Below are 18679 nucleotides of genomic sequence, written 5' to 3'. Positions count from 1 at the left end.
TGCAGGCTGCTAAAAGGAATGACAGTGCTGAAGGCTTTCCTCATTATGCATCGCAATACTGTAATTCCACAAAAAGCTAGCGGATAGCTGTAGTAGGACCGCATGACAGAGCTGCACTCTGCCCACGTGAGGTGCATGTGGGTACTTTCATGCCACCCTTAAGCATTGTTTGCCCCATGTTTACGTATTAATGAATTATTCATGGATTTTCCAAGGACGGCTGACTTTTGCCTTAAACACAAATATTTCCAAGCATTAAAAGATATGCAACTAAAAATAAAAAAGGAATCATCTATTGGGCTTAACACAAAATAATCTCACATAAAAGGAAGTATTTTTTAACAGCACATATCTACTTTATGGCACTGGTCTCTTAACTTCGTGCTTATGAGTTAGGGAAACAGCCCCTTGGTGGATTACTTTTCATAGTTTGCTCAGTAATGTGTTTACAAAGCCATTGTTACAACTAGATGCTTATATATTTTGATATACAGCATGCACTACAACAGTACATCTTCAGAGATTTCATGCTTATTTTAAAAACCTATTTAAATGTTTCTTTACCTTCCCTCCCAGCAAAACACAAGTTTATTGCCAGATACTCCAGGGCTCCATAGTCCAGTCTGACAGTAATTAAGGCAGAATTAGTGGTGCTTTGCAGGAAATGGTAACAGTGGCAAGTGTACAACAGGATGGGCCAAATTCATCTCTGACAGCAACTCCTCTGAAATAACTAACTTACTCTAGGAATTAATTTGACACTTGAAATTTCAAATAATGGCCTCTATTTTTAACTGTCTGACATTACTGAAGCACATAACTCAGAGCCTGGGAAATGTTAAGTAGATTTTGTTTTCCTTTGTTAGAAAACTGCTCATCTACTCACCCACTTTCTGCCGTGTATCAAGTGAACAGTCTATTCCAGAAATCAATGTTAAGATGATACAATGCATTATTTCAACGCAACTTGCACTTGCTTAATGCTTACCTGCCCTTGATAAAGGACAGTATTAGTGATAAACATTATCTCTAAACCATGCAGTGAATGATACAACACACAAAATTTTGTGTTTGTGAACATCTGTAATATTTCCTTTGATCCTATAATTATACAATACACCAATACATAACAAATCCAATACTTTAGTAGTACAGTCTAAAGAAAACTAAAGGAAGTACTTTTCTGTGCGTGCCTTCTACTTGAATTCAGACTCCAAACATGGTCTTAGGATTTTGCAGTAAGTTTGGACACTAAGCTTTGACAAAACTATCTCTTCCAAAAATTTAATGCCATCTACCTACAGTTGTTAAACTTTCATCTAGCTATATATAGTACCTACAATCCAATCTGATTCTGCAGCAGTTATCTAACTGTACAGAGCATCTAATCCAATTCAATGGTATCTATCTGTCCATTAAGAAACCTCCTTTATCTGATATGTAAAATCTATACGTTTTTATGATTTTATTTTATTTTTTTTTTTTTTTTTTTTGTGAAGAAGGCAGCAATCCCTACAGGGACTTTAGAAAGAGGGGCTAGTGGCTGCTAGAAGGCAGCATCCCCCTGTGTGATGGGGGATCATTCTGGTCCTTCCTCGCCTTGGGAAGGGGAGCAGGGTCCTCAGAGCATCCTCAGGACCCTTGGGTGTTTGGAGAAAGCCACAGTTTAACATGAGACAGTGTTGCAACCTGATCTTCAAGGTTATTTGATTTTGGGATGAGGGGGATTCCTGGATAAAGTGAAAAAGGGGAGGAAATCCTTTATGTGACCCTCAGCACCTTTTCCCTTCAGGTGCTCCCTTCAAACAGCATTCTGCTCTCGATGGGGAAAAAAACAACTTAACCTCCTTTAGCAGTGAAGGACTTGCACTATTATCTCCCTCTGACTGTTGCATTGATTAGATTGGAAAATGAGTAACTTTTATCACACTTGATCTGAAATAGCACTATCTAGCTTATGTTTATCCCTTTACATCTACAGAACAGATAATTGCATGGATCCTGGGAGTCAGATGCGACACTGTGATGTCTATTTTGATCCCTGGTGTCAGGTTAAAGGAGAAAAAAAATAGAAAGTTAACCTGTGATTTAACACTGGCCACTGTCTGGCTCCTGCTACCAGTCTGGTCTGGGTGGTTTAGACCTTTGCGAGTGCATGTCTGGCTCCCTTCTCACCATGCAGGTTCACTTGCTGCCACCTCTAATATCAGAGTCTGTGCTGGATTCTGCAGCATGTGCTTTACCTTGAATTGCAACGGATTTTTGCCTAAAAAAAAATCAAGACACAGTTTTCTGGGTTTGGTTTTTTTTCATTTCTCTCTTCCTTATTTTTTTTAGGTACAGGGAAAGGCAGATTATTTCAATTAAGAGCCTGTCACTGACAATTGTAAGCAACCTTTCTTCAGTTCAGTGCAGCAGTTGCAGTTTTAAGTTTCTCCCTGCTTCTGTCAGGATCTAATTTTCAAGGCCCCGTTGCCATGGCAGCAAGTTGGAATTTTAATCCAGTACTAAAGGTCAAGACAGGTCACCAGTTTCAGTTCCTCTTCAATCTCCCCATAAAGAGCCACAAAAAGAAGCTGAGATAAAGGTCTGACCTAACAAAAAATTCCAGTCTAGCACACAGCCAGACTTGAAGCTACATGATTTGTATAGGCTTTCAAATTTGTCTGGAACTGTTGAAATTCATGCTAAATCAAATATGAGCAGCACTGATTCACATTCCTCTCTCTCTGCAGAAAAGCACATATATGTCCTTAAAACACAGTTACATGCATGTAACTTATCAGGGATGCCCAAAAAGCAAATAGTTCAGCAGACTCTAACAGGTAAATAGCTGTGAAAGCAATCCCTTCATTACTGGAGATATTTACTACTTTTGCAGACTTGGATGAGCCTGACAGCTGCATTTAAGTCTTTCTTGTCAATATGAGGTAGATGAGTCAACATCTTTCTTTCAAAACCTGTAAAGATCTTTTTGTGAAGCATTTTGACTAAACAAGACTTTCCAGTAAGGAACAATTTCCTGAAAGCTAAACTATCTTCAGATTTTGTTTACTATTTTTATCTTGAAGGATAAAAAGCTCCCATGGAAACTAGGAAACTTTTTATTTGCCAATTTTCTAGGCCCCCTCCTGTGTTTTCCATAACATGGATTTTAATTAAACAATTGGTTTGCACCTACTGGAGTAAGACTACAGACGTCTCCCTCCTCCTCCAGGGCTACATCATTTTTTGGGGAAGTTGTGGTTACAGCATTAGGAAAGTCTCAAAATGCATTTTTCCGAGATGCATGGACACAAGTGAGGGAAGCAGTTCTTCCTCCAGGAATTTAGAACAGTAATTAGCCCAGCAGTGCGGGACATTTTCCTTTTTCACCGTTTGGGAGGATCTGTTTGTAAGGTAAAACTATTCTGAATCTGTGGCTCCAAGGGCTATCCAAGACAGAGGATAATGCAGTGAGCGTGGCCTAGCCCCATGGGGTGTTGTGAGAACTTCACTTCATAAAAAATAAGCCCTCTGGCCAGAAAATTGATAGGCTTTGGAGCCCTGCTGAGCCCTGAGCCCAAAGGATAATGGTAGCAATATAAGCTCCTCTGGATGGAGAGTGTAAAGCTGAGAAAAATGTGGTGGATTATTGGGGTTGTCAGAGGGATTCAGAGGAAAGATGCAAAGGATTAACTTGTGATATTAGGAAAAGTGGCTGTTAGTCTTACCTAGGATATTTAGGACACAAATTGGGAGTTTCAAGCCCACTCTGGTATTATGAATGCCAAGCTTCCTGGCAAAATCCATTCTTCTTTCAAGCTTATCACCCATTTCCGATTATGACTATTTTGCAGCATGGTGCAGATGAATCTGGGTGACAATTTGCTCAGTTTGTCTCAGGCTACTGAAGTCTACAAAGCCAGTAAGATACGACAGTAAGAATAAAAGGGACTAGAGCAAAGAGCATGAGGAAGAAAAAGCCAGAGAGGGAAATGGCTTGGCTCTGAACGTGAAATTTACTGACAGGTCAGAGTTAAGACAAAAGGGAGCAGAGTGAGGTCCAAATCGTGATGGCCAGAAAGCCAAACAAGAAGTTAGTTTATATGCATTTTACCAGCAAGCATGCAGCTCAGAAAACAAATGGGTGGGAGAGGTACTGAGTGTGGTGGCTGCCTCTGCTCTATCCTGATTTACATTTTCAGATTTACCAAGTACATTTGTTTTTCAAAATGCATGTTTGAAGTTGCACTGAAGTTTGGAAGTGATTCCATCCCACAGAAATGTAAATTGGGAGGTCAGTTTGAGACTGGCCTTAAGCCATGAAGGCACAACATACGCTGCTGCCTGTGGAAAAGCTCTTTAAATACAGGGAAACCTGTGGCAGATTTGCAGTCTAACCAGTTTCCAAAATGGGAACTGATATGTAGCGGACAGGGAAATACACCCCGAATCCAAACACGTTAATGTGTGTCGTTTACCTGTCTCTATTAATACTGACACTTCAGTGGTTGCAGTTCAGTGGTTGCATACGTTTGGCAGTGATGCAGCAGTGCATCCTACTTGAGAACAAAGTATTTCAACTGCTACTTGTTAGTTAGGGCAAATAAATGTTGAATTTTTAATGGGGGGTTATACAGTATCAGAGGAAATTCAAATGGTTCAGTGCTCACTTGAGTTGCAATCAGCAACACTGGCAAGAATGCAGTTGGTTAGCTTGTTTCAGGCATTCTTAAAGGCAGTAATTATGTAAGTCTCTGCTAGTCAAGCAAAATTATTCAACATTGATCAGCAAAATATAAGAGAATTAATTTAGTTCTGTTCCCACAATCTTTTAAACTGATTTATAAACATGTCAGGAGAAAGAGATCATGGAAAACTATGTATTAGGAAATAACTTCATTTTGACAGGGAGGTTAAACTGTATGTGAGCCAGCTGAATAATGAAAACAAATTAAAAGTCTAATTTAGAAATTATTTTGAATAATGGGCTTATCTTCAAGGATACAGGGCTTTTAATTACGACACTGGATTTTAACGTATTTCACAGCAGCTGAAATATTTTGCAAGTTTGCTTGTATAGGCAACTGTCTAAGAAATGCTTGTATGTTTGTTTTATTCCCAATTACTTAGTACTTTGCTCAAAAGGAAAAGCCTGTGGCAGTGAGGAACAAAATGATACAATCTTGACTATCATTGCTCCAAACCCAAGAACTTAGGAGGCAAAAGGATGCAAAGTAAACTTCTAACTAACAAAACAAAACTGTAAATATGAAAGATGAACGACTTCTTACCAAAACAGATCCTTCTATTTTCATTTGCTATTTGTCCCTTTAATATGGTGCACTGGAGCTCTCTGAAGATTAATGGAGTTCCAATTACATGCCACTGTTGTTTCACTTATCATAATTTGTACATGGCAGTGCAAGTCCCTTGTATTCATGACTTTCCCAGTTTACCCAGAGGGAATATCTTTGGAACTTCCTACTTCTAACAAACAGGCAGTACTTAGTCTAACGATTAAAGCTTGCCACACTCGCTAAGCGAAAATGAATGTATGCCATAAAAGAAAGCAGGCTATCAACACTGTGGGATCAATTGACGCTCTTATGTTTTAATATGATCGATTAAAAACTGTAATTAGAAATACTAAAATTTCAGCTTCTTTGGTGTATTACACCTGGGCTGGATTGTGACTGGAACTCAGATATAGAGTTGGATACATAAATAGAAACATTCTTCCTATTCCAGTTGGAGATGAATTTTACATTCTTGGTTCATGTGATTGAACTGGAAATGACGCATCAACGTTGAATGAATCCCAGTTTTTCAAAACTGATTCCTTTCAAGGTTAAGAATTCATCACTGCTTCTTGATTTGAATGTTCTGAATAACAACATTACTTGTTGTCGCATTATCCAATATACAATCCTTGGTGTAAAATCCTCTTGATGTCTGATTACTCTTCATAAGGACCTCATGCTGATTCACTTCAAACCGTGAATTACCTTTAATTCATAGCTTGAACATGCTGCCAAATTTTGTTTTCCATGCTCCCAGGTGGCTGTCCCTGACACAGTGGAGAACTTCCAAAAAGCCATTAGATACTTATGAAAAGTAGTTAAGATGTTGAGAAGCACATTTCCATTTTCAAACAGGCTTCCATCAAGTATTATGATAATCTTTGGGATTAGAAAAGTACTGGTATTAACTGACATTTTTTTAGAATTGTGAAGTGAAATCCTGGCCCAGCTGAAACCAGTGGTGAGCCCCCTTTGAAAAATCCTTGCTGAAATATCACATAAAGAGTTTCAGCTGCTTGTTTTCTTTTTTAGCTGTTCTCTAGCCCCCACACAGGTTGTGTATCATTAAGTATGATGGATAACAAAAACTCTATAAACTAAGTTGTTTTTGTCTGATCCATAAAAATTTGCTGCTCTAAGTTTTTAATGGTTTCCGGTAGTTCACTGAGCCCATGAGAAAGGCCTTTTAATACTGTATTAATACAGTAAGTATAGGAAGTAATTTTATGACAGGGGAAGAATACCATTATGATTACATTCTTCTTTTTAGCTAGGCTTTTATGGAAACTACCCAAGACTACTCTGCAGTATGATTTCGAAACACAGGATGTGCTTGATTAAAAAGGTTCTGGGTAGTTTCCAACTGGACAGAGGCCAAATGCTAACAACCAAAACAGAACAAAAGGACTCGATGTTTGCGGATGACATACTTGCAATGGTAATTATATAACAGAAACCTAAGTCGCAAGCTGAGTTCGTACCCTCACATTCATGGAAGTTGACAGAAAATCCTTCTCAGTGCAATTGGTTGCACCTTATCTGTTCCTGCTTACTATGCATCATAATAAACTAATCAGAGTAGACTGGCTGAAAACTGACTGCACAATACCCAATGGAGATTTACAGTGAATTTGAAATTAAAAAAAAAGGGAAGCCAAGTGCCGTAGTTTTACATAGCCTGATTTCAGCTATAGAAGTTCACCGTGGTACACATACACACACGCATGCACATCAGAGTTCAAAATTTCATTTTTCAGATTTTTTAGTAGAAATTAGGATCTGAGGTTAGTTACATGTACACGTACTCATGGACAACATAGGTGCAGAATTTAGACACAACCCCAACTACTCTACCTATCTTACCTGCTGCAAAGCATTGGGGATTGGGTTTCTCCAGCATGTGGATGTAATAAAGTACATTGAAATAGTATAAAAAGGATGAAATTCATATTTCAGAAAGCTTTACTTAGACAAGAAGTCATGCATCTTGCATCCCCCTACAAAAGCAAGATGTTGGTCAATTAATCTACCTTGCAGTAGGTTGCCTCCATTCTTTCCCCTAGAAGCACGCACCTGAAAACTTATCTTGCAAAGACCATACATCCGTTTGGTCTCATCTTCCGTGATGCCAACGTTTCTACACCTAAATTCTGTAATGAGACACAGGCAGCTTGGCTGCTGGAGCAGAATACAGCATCATGAAGGTAAAGTATCTTTGTTCTGCACACATCGCTCAACTACTCATGGTGTAACTCAGCGATATGGTGAATGCAAGCACGTTACTACCAATTCCTATGGATTTCTAACAAAGCCAATGGAATCTGTAAGACTGTCACTAGGACCAATGTAAATGGAAAATATAACTGAAGTTTCACTTGAATTGCACGTAAACTTAAAAAAGTTGGGCAACATCTAGAAACATGTCCAGGTTAAAAGGTCTCTAACAAAGCATACAGATGAACAAACCCAAATTCAGTCAGATTTGATGAAACTGAAATATAGATAACAGATCCCATCGACAAAATGTATAAGGAATTGGTCGAGGATACAGTTTTGAAGTCAGTAAGATCATGCTGTGTGGCTGACAGTGTAGCAACAAATGTTACTGGGGATAAGTTGGACCGTACTTTCACTCATACGCTCCAAGATCGCTGAAACTGTCCAATGTTAGAAAGATTAAATCCTTCTTAATACAATTGCAACCTGATAAATACTATATTATTAAAATACACAATGACTGCAGGAGCTGTCAATCTATCAGGGTTTATTTGGATTGCACTATCCAGCTCTACTTGATACCATTATGTCTTTCTGCCCCACCCTCTGCTTTAATTTCATTATGTCCTCAAGTACTGTAATTCCCAGTGAAAGCGGTGGTAACTGCACACGCAGATCTAAAGAAACAAATTGGCCTCGTAATACCAAGTCTCACAGTGGACTGCCTTCTAACCTCCCAAAGCCCTATGGAAATTCTTAGAAGCTGCCTTAACAATTTTTCTGCAGTAAAAGAGAAAAAGTGATAGTAATGGGTTAGCTGATCTTCATTTGGAAGCTAAAAATAAAAGTAGCTTTATTGCAGCTCTGATCTCTCATGTGTAAAATCTATCACCTACCATAAGAAGGCAGTTCATTGCAGCAGAAATCTGATTGATAGTACTGGAACTTTAGATCAAGCAGCAGAACAGAGAGCAACTGGTTCATAAAATGTACTCAGTGTCTTCGGGTTTTATATCAGGCTTCCTATAGAGAGCTTTGGTCCCATTAAATGCACTATATACCACTGAGCTCTGAAGCACTGTTCTTTTGAAATTCAGCTTATAACTATAAACCATGATTGACAAGTCTATTACTGTTGGTTACAAACTATTGAAATATTGTATTTTATGGTATACTCACTAAAATATTTTTCACAGTGGAATCCAAATACACTTGCTTTAGGAGAAAAATCATTTTAAGATGTAATAATATTTTTTTACTATGGAATGTGCTTGATGTTAGGTTTGGATCACTTAGACGTTCTGAAACATGAATGCACCCATTCTGTTACCAAGAACAGTGGGTATAGTTGGCTAGATTCTCTTAAAAAAACCAAGCCATTACTGGAAATCAAACGGCAAAGGGCAAAAACTAATTTGTTACTAAGTTTTATAAATAAATGCTATTCATGCAAATTAATCTATTTATCATTAGCATTCCTATCCAATTCTCATTCAATCTGAAGAAAAAAACACTTCATTTTAAAATTGAATTAGTCATTTAACCATAATTTTGTAAAGCTTTACTCAACAAACTTTATTTGAATGAGTACTTCCATGACTTGAGTTTGTGAGTAAAGAACTGGACCTTCAGAGCCTGGTGGATTCGGCATCTATGGATTCGGCACCCACATCTAGTCTAGTCCCGCATCTCTTACATGGTCACAGACAAATCACTGAACTCCAACAATTCCTTTCCTGTACACAAACTTGCACTAAGAATCAATATATTTAAATTCATTTTTAAAACCTATGTAGGTATCTCCACATTGATTTTTCTTCCCCTATAGGGATTTACTTAAAATTGTGTCCTTAGTAGATTAAGGGGAACCACTAGAATAATTTTGAAGTCATTTTAAATGAACACATTGTATTTACACAAATGTCAGTTAAGCTAGTGCATTTCTGCATTCAGTAGTTTAAAACACTTGAACACTAAAAAAATAGCAGCTCTGAGCTGAAATCAGACCCATACCATTTTCGTAAGTATAAAACCAACAACCTACTTTTCAAAGTTATTATTTAATTCTTGTTTGTAAATTACTTTGAGATGCTGGGGTAAAAGTAAAAAACCAGCTCAGTCTCAACTCACTGCTACATTATTGCAGCCTTACACCAGAGAAGCACCAAAGAAAAATGGTTTAACACAATGGAGAATTAGCTCTTCCACAATTTTAAACTGTCATATTTATAGATCATCTGTGATTTTCAGCTGTTTCGAAGCGTATGAAACTCAAGACCAGCTTCTCAACACCAGCTAGTAGAATCATTCTGTATGATGTGTTTTACTCTCTCTCACTGTATGAATGTTAAAATTCCTGCATCATCTGTTCATTGAGTTGCATTTTCTATTGTAAGAGGCTTAGTATCTGATGAGAGAAGCATAAAAGTGATTTAATTTTGGCAAGCTGTACAACTAAAATCAGCATTATTTCTGCTTAATAAACTCATCTTTCACACATACCTCTGTTAGCTAATGCTTAAAAAGAAGAAACAGTAATAAGCACTGAAAACATAAAACTGGTTTATGGCTAATTTTTAAGGACTACTGAGAACACCTGAACACCAGGACAAGATTATGAGCAGAGCTAGATTTTAGTTACCTTTGGAGAAATAAGCTCATTCTTTATGATAAATTTAAAATGAGATTTAAAGCTGGAAATAATAATACTTACGACTTTTGTGGCACTGACTTAGTTGCAACTTTCCCTGCTGGATCACTCCACTCTGCAAACAAAGGAAACACATTTTCAAATGTCAAAAGATTACTGTAGAATTAAAATGCACCCAAAGCTGTCAGCCCATCTAATTATACTTGGTTTCACAACATGCCACAATGCATAACATGTAATAAAAAATGGAACTGATCTGCTTTAGCACTGTAGAAATTAATTTTTTAGCCTTTGTTTTAATGATGTTAAGCAGGAAAAAAAAAAATACTCAACCCTGACTGTTAGGACTAGGATGATAAAGACCTACTTTGTACATTGTATCCTGAGGTCAGATGTTGGGAGTCCTACAAAGAAGAACACACAAAATGTCAGCATTAGTTAAATAAGATGAAGAAGGTAAGATATATCTTGGCTTGCTAGATTAAGGGCACCGGCATTACACAAGCAGGGAAGGAGATGGTACAGGGAAGGGATCATGTGATTGTTAAGGCAGCACCAGTGACATTAGTTTAAAAAAACGTTAACTGTGGAGACAGAGCACAACTGAGGGACCCCCTCACAGTTCAGACAAGAGCTTGTCCTCAGCTGCTGTAAATCTACATACCCCCTTTATGGAGATACTGCTCAGATTTACACCCACAGTGGTCCTAGCCTTTTCCAGGCTTGGCCATGGATGCGTGTATGAGCCTTCTATGATGTACAATTGAGACCGCACCACAAATGCAACTATGCATTAAATTCAGCAGCACTGCCTTTCTTTTTTTGATCTCACTGCTTGGAAATACAGTAACCTTTTAGTGATAGTCACTGTTTTTATTCGGACTGTGACACACAGGATTTGATAAAGACACAGGAGGCAGAACTTCACCTGATGGAAACTGGTCCAAATCCAATGAAATCAATGGAAGTACAACAACGTTAAGCCAGCACAGAATCTGGTTTGTAACACTGAGCACGCTAATGCTGGGATTCTTGTTGGCTCACAATAACTAAGCTGCTTCCTTAATGTCACAGTGTTTTCTTGCTTAGTTTTTCTCTAGGCTTTATAGTCCACAGTGACTGTAATCAGCTTTCCTTCCAAGCAGAGTTTGATCATTTGAAATTAAGGTGTTATTTACAACCTCATCTTACAGCCAGGCACTACTTTGCTGGAAGTGTTAGTTCTGTAGGATGTTAAAGTCATTAAAGCCCTCACTGCACTTCCTCTTAGGGCATTATTAGTTCCTAATATTATACTGTGCTGTCAGTCAGTCCCTTGTGAAGTAAATCGTGCCCTAAGAGTAAACATGGCACTTTAAATTTGAATGTCAAAGGGATAAATTGTTCTGATAAGTTCCGCCTTTTTTATCACACTCTTTTATATATGTTTCTCATGAGGATACTTTTTTATATACATTTCTCATGAGGATACTTTTTTTTTTTAATAGTTAAATTGAGAACTTCTAATAGTGCCCGTCACTGGTTTATATGGCTGCACAATCTAGCCACATTATGTCTAAGATCTATAATTTGGCTACCTACAATTGATTTAATGTGATGTTCTGAAGAGACATTTCTGTTGTATTTTTTAAACTAAAACTAGCAAACTTGGAAACATTTATGTGCTTGCCTATTTCCTGAAATGCTAGCTCAAAAAAAAAAAAAAAAAAATAATTTATATTTTGTATTGAAGTGATATGGTCAAGAATTTTAGGATCAGCATTTAACATGCCCAGAAATTAACTTTGATGTGGATCTTAAAAGTTCAAAGCAAACTTAATAGAAATAGAAAAGCAAAACAAAATTTTAGCTTCTCTCAACCTATGCTCATACTGCTGCCAATGGAGATAGTGGCCGTCTGCAGGACTTAGACCAATTTCCATAGGGCCCATCAAAAACAGAGCACTAAATTAAGAGATGGTATAAATTAAAAAAAAAACAACAAACCAGCTTCCAGTGGGCAAAAACCTCTACTCTCACTGTATTCACACAGGTCAGAGTCCACTTTCACCTAAATAGGTTCAACTGACTTTAACCCAATCTGCAATGAGGATTATACTCTTGTATGATTATGACTTCTGATGCTTAATGCTGCAGCAGTTAACTGCAGTGACAATGGCAGTCCTAGAGCAGTAACAATCACATTCTGTGAAAATAAGGCATTCTGGGTGCTGGCTTTGTTTTTTTAAGGAGCCACAGATACTGCTAATTTCATATGATTTCCAATTAAGTATGGCGGCTGCATTTCAGACAGGGGAATATCTACCAAACAGATAAAATCAGTAAGAGGAAAATCACATTCCAGCTTCTAAAACAGGATATGATTGCTTGAACCGTAATGTCAAGCAGTACCAGTTTTATAACCTATTTTCCAAGGTCCTGCCTTTAGAAAGAAACCTTTATGTAGCTCCATGTCAGACTGGTGTAGATTTCCCACCCTGAGAAAGTTCCTCCCTTCCCCAAACGTCATCAGCTCACAGTTGTTCAGGTCCCAGCAAAAGATACCTCCGGCAACAATTGCCCTGGGTACGAGCTTGATCTCTAACAGTGCTACCAGAATCATAGCTAGAAGGCAACAAAGGAATTTGGGCTAAAGGCAGGTTCAAATCATACAACTTAACCATTCACTGCATGTTAGGTGAACTGCAGGTACTCTCCAGGCACGTGTTTTTGACATGGCAAGTGCTGAGCGCATCCTTTTAACAAGGCCAATACCGAGGATTGCATTGCGCAACTTTGCATGCCTTTGGAGTGTGCACACAGACAGATGCCATAGCACTGTTCACATGCAGGAACATTTTAAGTCACCGTAATTTGACCATGCAGCCTGAACCTCATCATGCAATCAATTACTAAGTAGGAACAAATGACCATTTCAGCCATTGCATTGCATAAATAATAATGGAAGAAAAACAAACAAATAAAATATATTGTACTTGATGTAGAACGACTCTTAGAACAACAGAGATAAAGTTCACTTTCCGTCCCCTGTAACTTCTGCAGCTTTAAATAAGCAGTCCTACTAGTAACAACAGTCTGATTGGGAATTTCCAACTAAAAATAGTCTTAGAAATTTTTGAAAATGGAACCAATTACAAAAATAAACTCTCCAGCGAAGAACTCTCAACAGAACAGAATGTTAATCAGGTCACTAGTAATAGCCTACTTGTACCTTGCTTGGGATAGAAAACTTTGTCTGCTCAGCCTTGCCAGGAGTGTGAATAGCAGTAAGAGGAGGAGGCCAGGAATGGGTCATCTCCTAGGGAAGAAAAAAGACATGTTTTTGAAAACAAATTCAGGTACATAAAGAAGAAAGAGAGGAAAAAATGATCGTGTATTCTCCACTGAGCCTGGAGATGCAATTGCTTAAGGAAGCATCACCACCCATCCTTGTGTGGCAGGTGAACACCTTAACTACCCAACAGGCAGCACTTCCTGGCAACGAGGGTGAGGACAGGTTTTACTCTTGAAAATTTTGACCATCTGTGTCTTCATCAGATGGCAGCTGACTCCACCTCTGCGGTCAGCCTGTCAAGCTGTATGAATGAAGCTATCACAGGTATAGAACAGGGTTTTACCTGCAAAGCCCAAGCAAGAAGGGGATCCCTCCTGTATTGCATTGGATGCAACCCTATAGAGGATTGCATGGTGGCAAAATGCAACCCTATTCGAGATTGCATAGTGGCAAAATAAACCAAAGGCGGGTCTAGAAAAAGCTGGAGTGGGCTTGCAGCATGAATGCCTGGTGTAGAAGAGAGCGGGAACAGTGTCCTATGCACCAAAGCTGCTTCTCATTGCACTGGCCACAGGCACTTACTGTGGTATGTGGTGTCACAGCATCAGAGCATTATCGATCTCATTTCAAAATGAGAGACTGAGAGATTAGGTGATTTGCACAGGGTTACACAGCAAGCCTGTACTTAACTAGGAACTCCAAGTCTCTGGTGAAGACCTGCCTACCAGACCATCTAAGCAGCATGCCCATTTTCTGTATCGGTGTGTTAATTCATCATTTGTACACGCATGTTCCAACTATCTTCAAAAAAATCACCTGAGTGCCTATGGCTATGAAACACAAGCAGAAGAGACAGTGCACACCCTGCTTTTTCATACTGGGGCCTAGAACTGCCGCCCCACCGAGCTTGGTGGGAGCAGACTGGGGCTTATGTTCAGAGGAAGGGCAAAAATCAGTAAAACAGAGAAACTGCAAAAGTGGTGTTTTAGGCAGAGCTTGTAAATGCCCTTCTAATGAATGTGTTTTATGGTAGATGCTGCTCCATTCTCTCTTATCTTTGTTTTTAATTTAATAAATATTCAGAGAGGCAGTAATACTTGTCTCTGGCAATCTGTTATATCTTTGTCTTGGTTGTTTTTCTTTGCTTACAAAGCTCAGAAAGGATTCTTTCTTGAGACAAGGGAGACAAAGAGCAAAAGAGGGTCTGATCTAGCAAATTTTGCGTGCAATGGCCATAATCCTGACTTCAGTAAACTAAACTTTCCAGCTGCTATTTCACACTAGTCAAGCCCAGGGCCAGCCACAAGAAAGCTTATGAACACACAAATTTCTGTAGGTAACACGACAACAACTGCAAATGCTCCACAAACAAAAAATATAACATAATACAATCAATTAAGAAAATATAACTATTGTCAAAAGGGCAGTGTGGTGGGTGCATTTGGGCTAAAGACGTGGCCTGGGTGGCTACAGCTGGATGCTAATGTATAATTCACTGAAGATACAGCCAGCAAGTTTCAGGTCTCCAGTTGTCCCTCACAAATCATGTGTCATACAGGAGGTTGGGAGAGAGAAAGGAAAACTATGCACCATGGCTCTCAGTCAATGGGACAGGTGGATACGTAAACTTCCCCCAAGCTCCTGTTAGGCACTGGTATTTTATTGAAGCCCATCAAATTTCCACCCTTAGCAATGCTGCTACTGCAGGAAGGTCTGGCTGAGCCCCGCAAGGGACAGAGCCCAGGAACGACCACTACACAGAGAAGCCTTCACCCAGTCCTGGCAGAGGCAGGAGGACAGGGCTGGTCAGCAGCTCGGCCCCACTGGGCTCCGCCACTTTGTTTCCACCAGCGCAGCGCACCGTGGACACACTTGCGGCTTATCTAAAGGGCCACATAGCTACAGACAGCGCAGCCGGCAGCCAAGCTTTGCCAGTTCCTTGTGCAGATGACCCAGGGACAGGGGAGGGTGCAGATGTCTCTGCACTCCTGAAAGAGCTTTTGGGTTTCTGCCTGTGGAGCTCAGGGCCTGTTTTCATTGCACAAAGCCCAAACGGTGGCAACGAGGAGGAAAGAGGCAGGTCGTGAACAGCTCATCCCTCCCGGTGGGTGAGGCTGCGGCAGCTCAGTGCAATGACGAGAAGTACATTATTATATTGCACTGATTGTTTGACCTCTGCACAGAGGAAGGCAGAAAAAGATTTAAGCATCCGGTGAACTTTTCTGTGAGATAATATAATCCAAATCCTGCATGCCTCTGCCAAATCCTATGCCATAGAGGTTGCTTTGTGGCAAATCTCTTCATAGCAAAATGATGAAACAGAGACTATATCACATAATTAAAAGAGGGAGAGGCAGCCTGATTGAAGGCAGAAAAGAAGCATATTCTAGAACTGCAATTATAGGCTTGACCTCAGTCTCTTCCTGCCCACGCATAAAAGGCTGGACAGAGAGCCTAGGATTCATGGGAAGGTGATGCCAGCAAATATTTCAGAATATTCACTGTCAAAGTTCATCTAGTGTCCACTGTGTACCAACTCAGTGGGCTGAAGTGTAAGCAAATCTAGTCATTTCCCTGTTAGGGGATACCTGAACATAAAACAGCAGGAAAAGGAAAAATGAGTCTGCTATTATTTGAGGAAATTCAATTACAAGGTAAGAAATCCTGACTCCACTGAGAGTGGAGGCAAAAGTCAACTTCAGTGAGGTTAGGACTACCCAATCTATACGTTTACAGAGTGACTTTGTGAGCATCAAACTCTATTACAAAGGTACAAGCTAGCTACATTGAAGCATTTCACTTCAATTATCACTGTAATGAAAATTATTGGATAGAAAATTCCAGATAGGATCACACATGCAAAACAACACAAGTATTTAAAGCTCAGTGTCTAAACACTGTGTGTGGAAGTGGTGAGGAAGTATATAGTTACTTAAAGAAACATACCTACATCTACCTACAGATAGGTGCCACAGCACTGTTCACCAAAGAACCTTGACCGATTGTAGAGAAAATTTTGAGTTTACTCATCTGAAAAATGTCACTTCAAAATGTATGGGCAGCAACCCCACATGGACCACCACACAGCTCACCACCACGCAGAGCACTACTGAGCTACAGAACGACATGCAAAAATGGTACTGCACTGTTTTCAGTGAAGGGTCAAAAACCCAACCCCACATCCTGCAGAGATGTGACCGTCTGCTTAACTCTCTCCTACTCTGTTCCTTAAGCACATGCACGTTACTTTGGAGAATCAGAAGAAAGGATGTCATTTGTTTAATCATCCACATGACTTCACCGTTCTTTGCTATGCCCCAATTTCTTTTGGAGGTCCCTCATCTTTAAGTACTTGCTAAGCTCTATTTTGTTTAACTTGTGAAATCTGATCTATCTACCTTCTAATATGTTATGACTATAAAGAACCACACAGACAGTGTGTGTGTGTTGTGTATGCATCCATTAAGATGTATACGTAAACATCTTGGTTTGTAAATACCTGGGAAAGTAGGCAGGGAATTGCATTCTTTTTTTTTTTTCCAGGAGAAGTTAAAAAACTTCAATCAATTCAAATTTGGAAGTATTTAGAAATTCCTGGAAGTAACAATAATAAAACCAAGCATATGAAATGCTTTAAAGAGGAATTTAATGGAAACAAAGTAATCCCACAAAATTGAGTTAGGATTTATTTTCACATGGTTTGGACTTAAAATAATTCCAAAATCATGTTAACTGTTGGAGTGGGTAGATGACTGCTATGGAAGTACGCTTTTTTTTTACAGACCTGGAGATTAAATGAGAAAGTAAACCTGTACAGTTTGTTGGCTTAAAAGTCACTGTGGTCCTCTGATGTAGTAACATCAAGCATCCTCCTTTCTGAAAATTATTTAAACATTGTTTTAATTGACTCCATGTGCTTTATTTATTAGAGCTAGGCATGCTCGTCTCTTCAGCTAAGTCTGCTTTTTTCAGCTATAAAAGCCCTCAGGTAAGTAACTAAGAAGGACACATGCAGACGCGATCTAATGAATCACCAAAAATACAAATACTCCAAGCAAAATTTTTAGGGGCTGCAGAGGTACAAGGCCAAATCACGATTTAAATGGAAGGAGAGGACTGGGGAAGGATTTGAACTTGCAAGTTTCTAAGGAAGAGATCAGAGCGAGAGAACTGAGTACAGGGGATATGGGGCAGATGGTAAATAGCTTTACAAAATCAGTCCCTAAAATTAATAGCCACCTTCAAGATTTATTTCCTTTCTCTGTATTTCATTTTTCCATCATTTCCTTCTTGTTCAAAAGAAAGTGTGCAGTGTTTTTAAATACAGATAAAAGCACTGAGCCAGGCTCTAAGAGGTCATTATGGAAAAAAGCAGCTAGACTGTGCACTCTGCGTTCCTACTGAGGCAGCTTCCCTTCCTACAGTGCACTCTAAACTGCTTAGCCTGATCTAATTTGAAGTCTCCCAAGATATAGGGTTCACGCTACTTCCCTTGGGAGAATTGAGGGGAGACATGAGAACAGTCTTCAATTACAGAAAGAGCTGTTGCTAGAGGAGAGAATAATCTGTTCTCCAGTTTTATGGCGGATATGAACTTAAACTGCAGCCAGAAGATTCCAGTTAGACATAAGAAAAAGCTCTCTAATGGTAAGGACCGTGCAGCACTGAAACAGATTGCTCAGAGAGCTACACAGACTCCATCTTTGGGGCAACACACTTAAGAATAGATTAGCACACATCAGTCAGGAATGGCTTAGGCAGAATTGATTCCTGCATTGGGACAGGGATGTGTAGTAGATGATGAGAGTTCTAAGACCCTTCCCAGCTCTTTTTCTTGTTCTGTTGTTTGATAGATCTCTGTTGGCCAAACGCTACCCTTACTGCCTCTCTTGTGGATAGCAGATCCACAAAAAGGCAGAAGAAGAAAGCAACAATCCCAGTGTTTTTTCTTCTGTGGCATTGGAGTCCACAAAGGAAGTTGCAGGACCGACCCTTTGCCCACATCATTAGAGGGCAGCCAGAGGAGCAGGAGGAGGAGCAGCCCTGCATACATTGCCAGCAATAAATGCAATCTGAGGCCACTGCTGCTAAAGAGACCTTATCTGTGGTATTCTCTCTGTCAACTGCCCTTCTCAGTCCTTTTAACTCTTAGCTAAATCTGTTGCTTTAAACTTTCTCCAATTTTTGGTTACACAGTATGTTAAAGTTGCATTCAGAAAAAATTAATATATGATGAATAGAAGTTCTAAGGTT

The 18679-nt window shown here is 39.3% G+C and overlaps 1 protein-coding gene across 3 annotated transcripts in view; it reads right to left on the bottom strand.

Annotated features, from left to right (window-relative positions):
• The window catches only part of AFF2 (ALF transcription elongation factor 2), a 343346-nt gene that overhangs the window by 121175 nt on the left and 203492 nt on the right, over positions 1-18679 (bottom strand). For 2 of the 3 annotated variants that reach the window (XM_050901642.1, XM_050901643.1), the window contains exons 5-7: positions 13364-13450; positions 10520-10556; positions 10216-10267 (exon numbers count right to left, since the gene is read on the bottom strand). In XM_050901642.1, coding sequence (XP_050757599.1) covers positions 10216-10267; positions 10520-10556; positions 13364-13450 — 176 coding nt within the window. The remainder of the gene's footprint in view (positions 1-10215; positions 10268-10519; positions 10557-13363; positions 13451-18679) is intronic. The other variant, XM_050901644.1, reaches the window with a different exon arrangement.

This window comes from Gymnogyps californianus, chromosome 9 (genome assembly GCF_018139145.2).
Source record: "Gymnogyps californianus isolate 813 chromosome 9, ASM1813914v2, whole genome shotgun sequence".
Lineage (NCBI taxonomy): Eukaryota > Metazoa > Chordata > Aves > Accipitriformes > Cathartidae > Gymnogyps > Gymnogyps californianus.
Note: the sequence above shows the minus strand (reverse complement) of the source record. Positions and strands in the feature narration are given on the sequence as shown.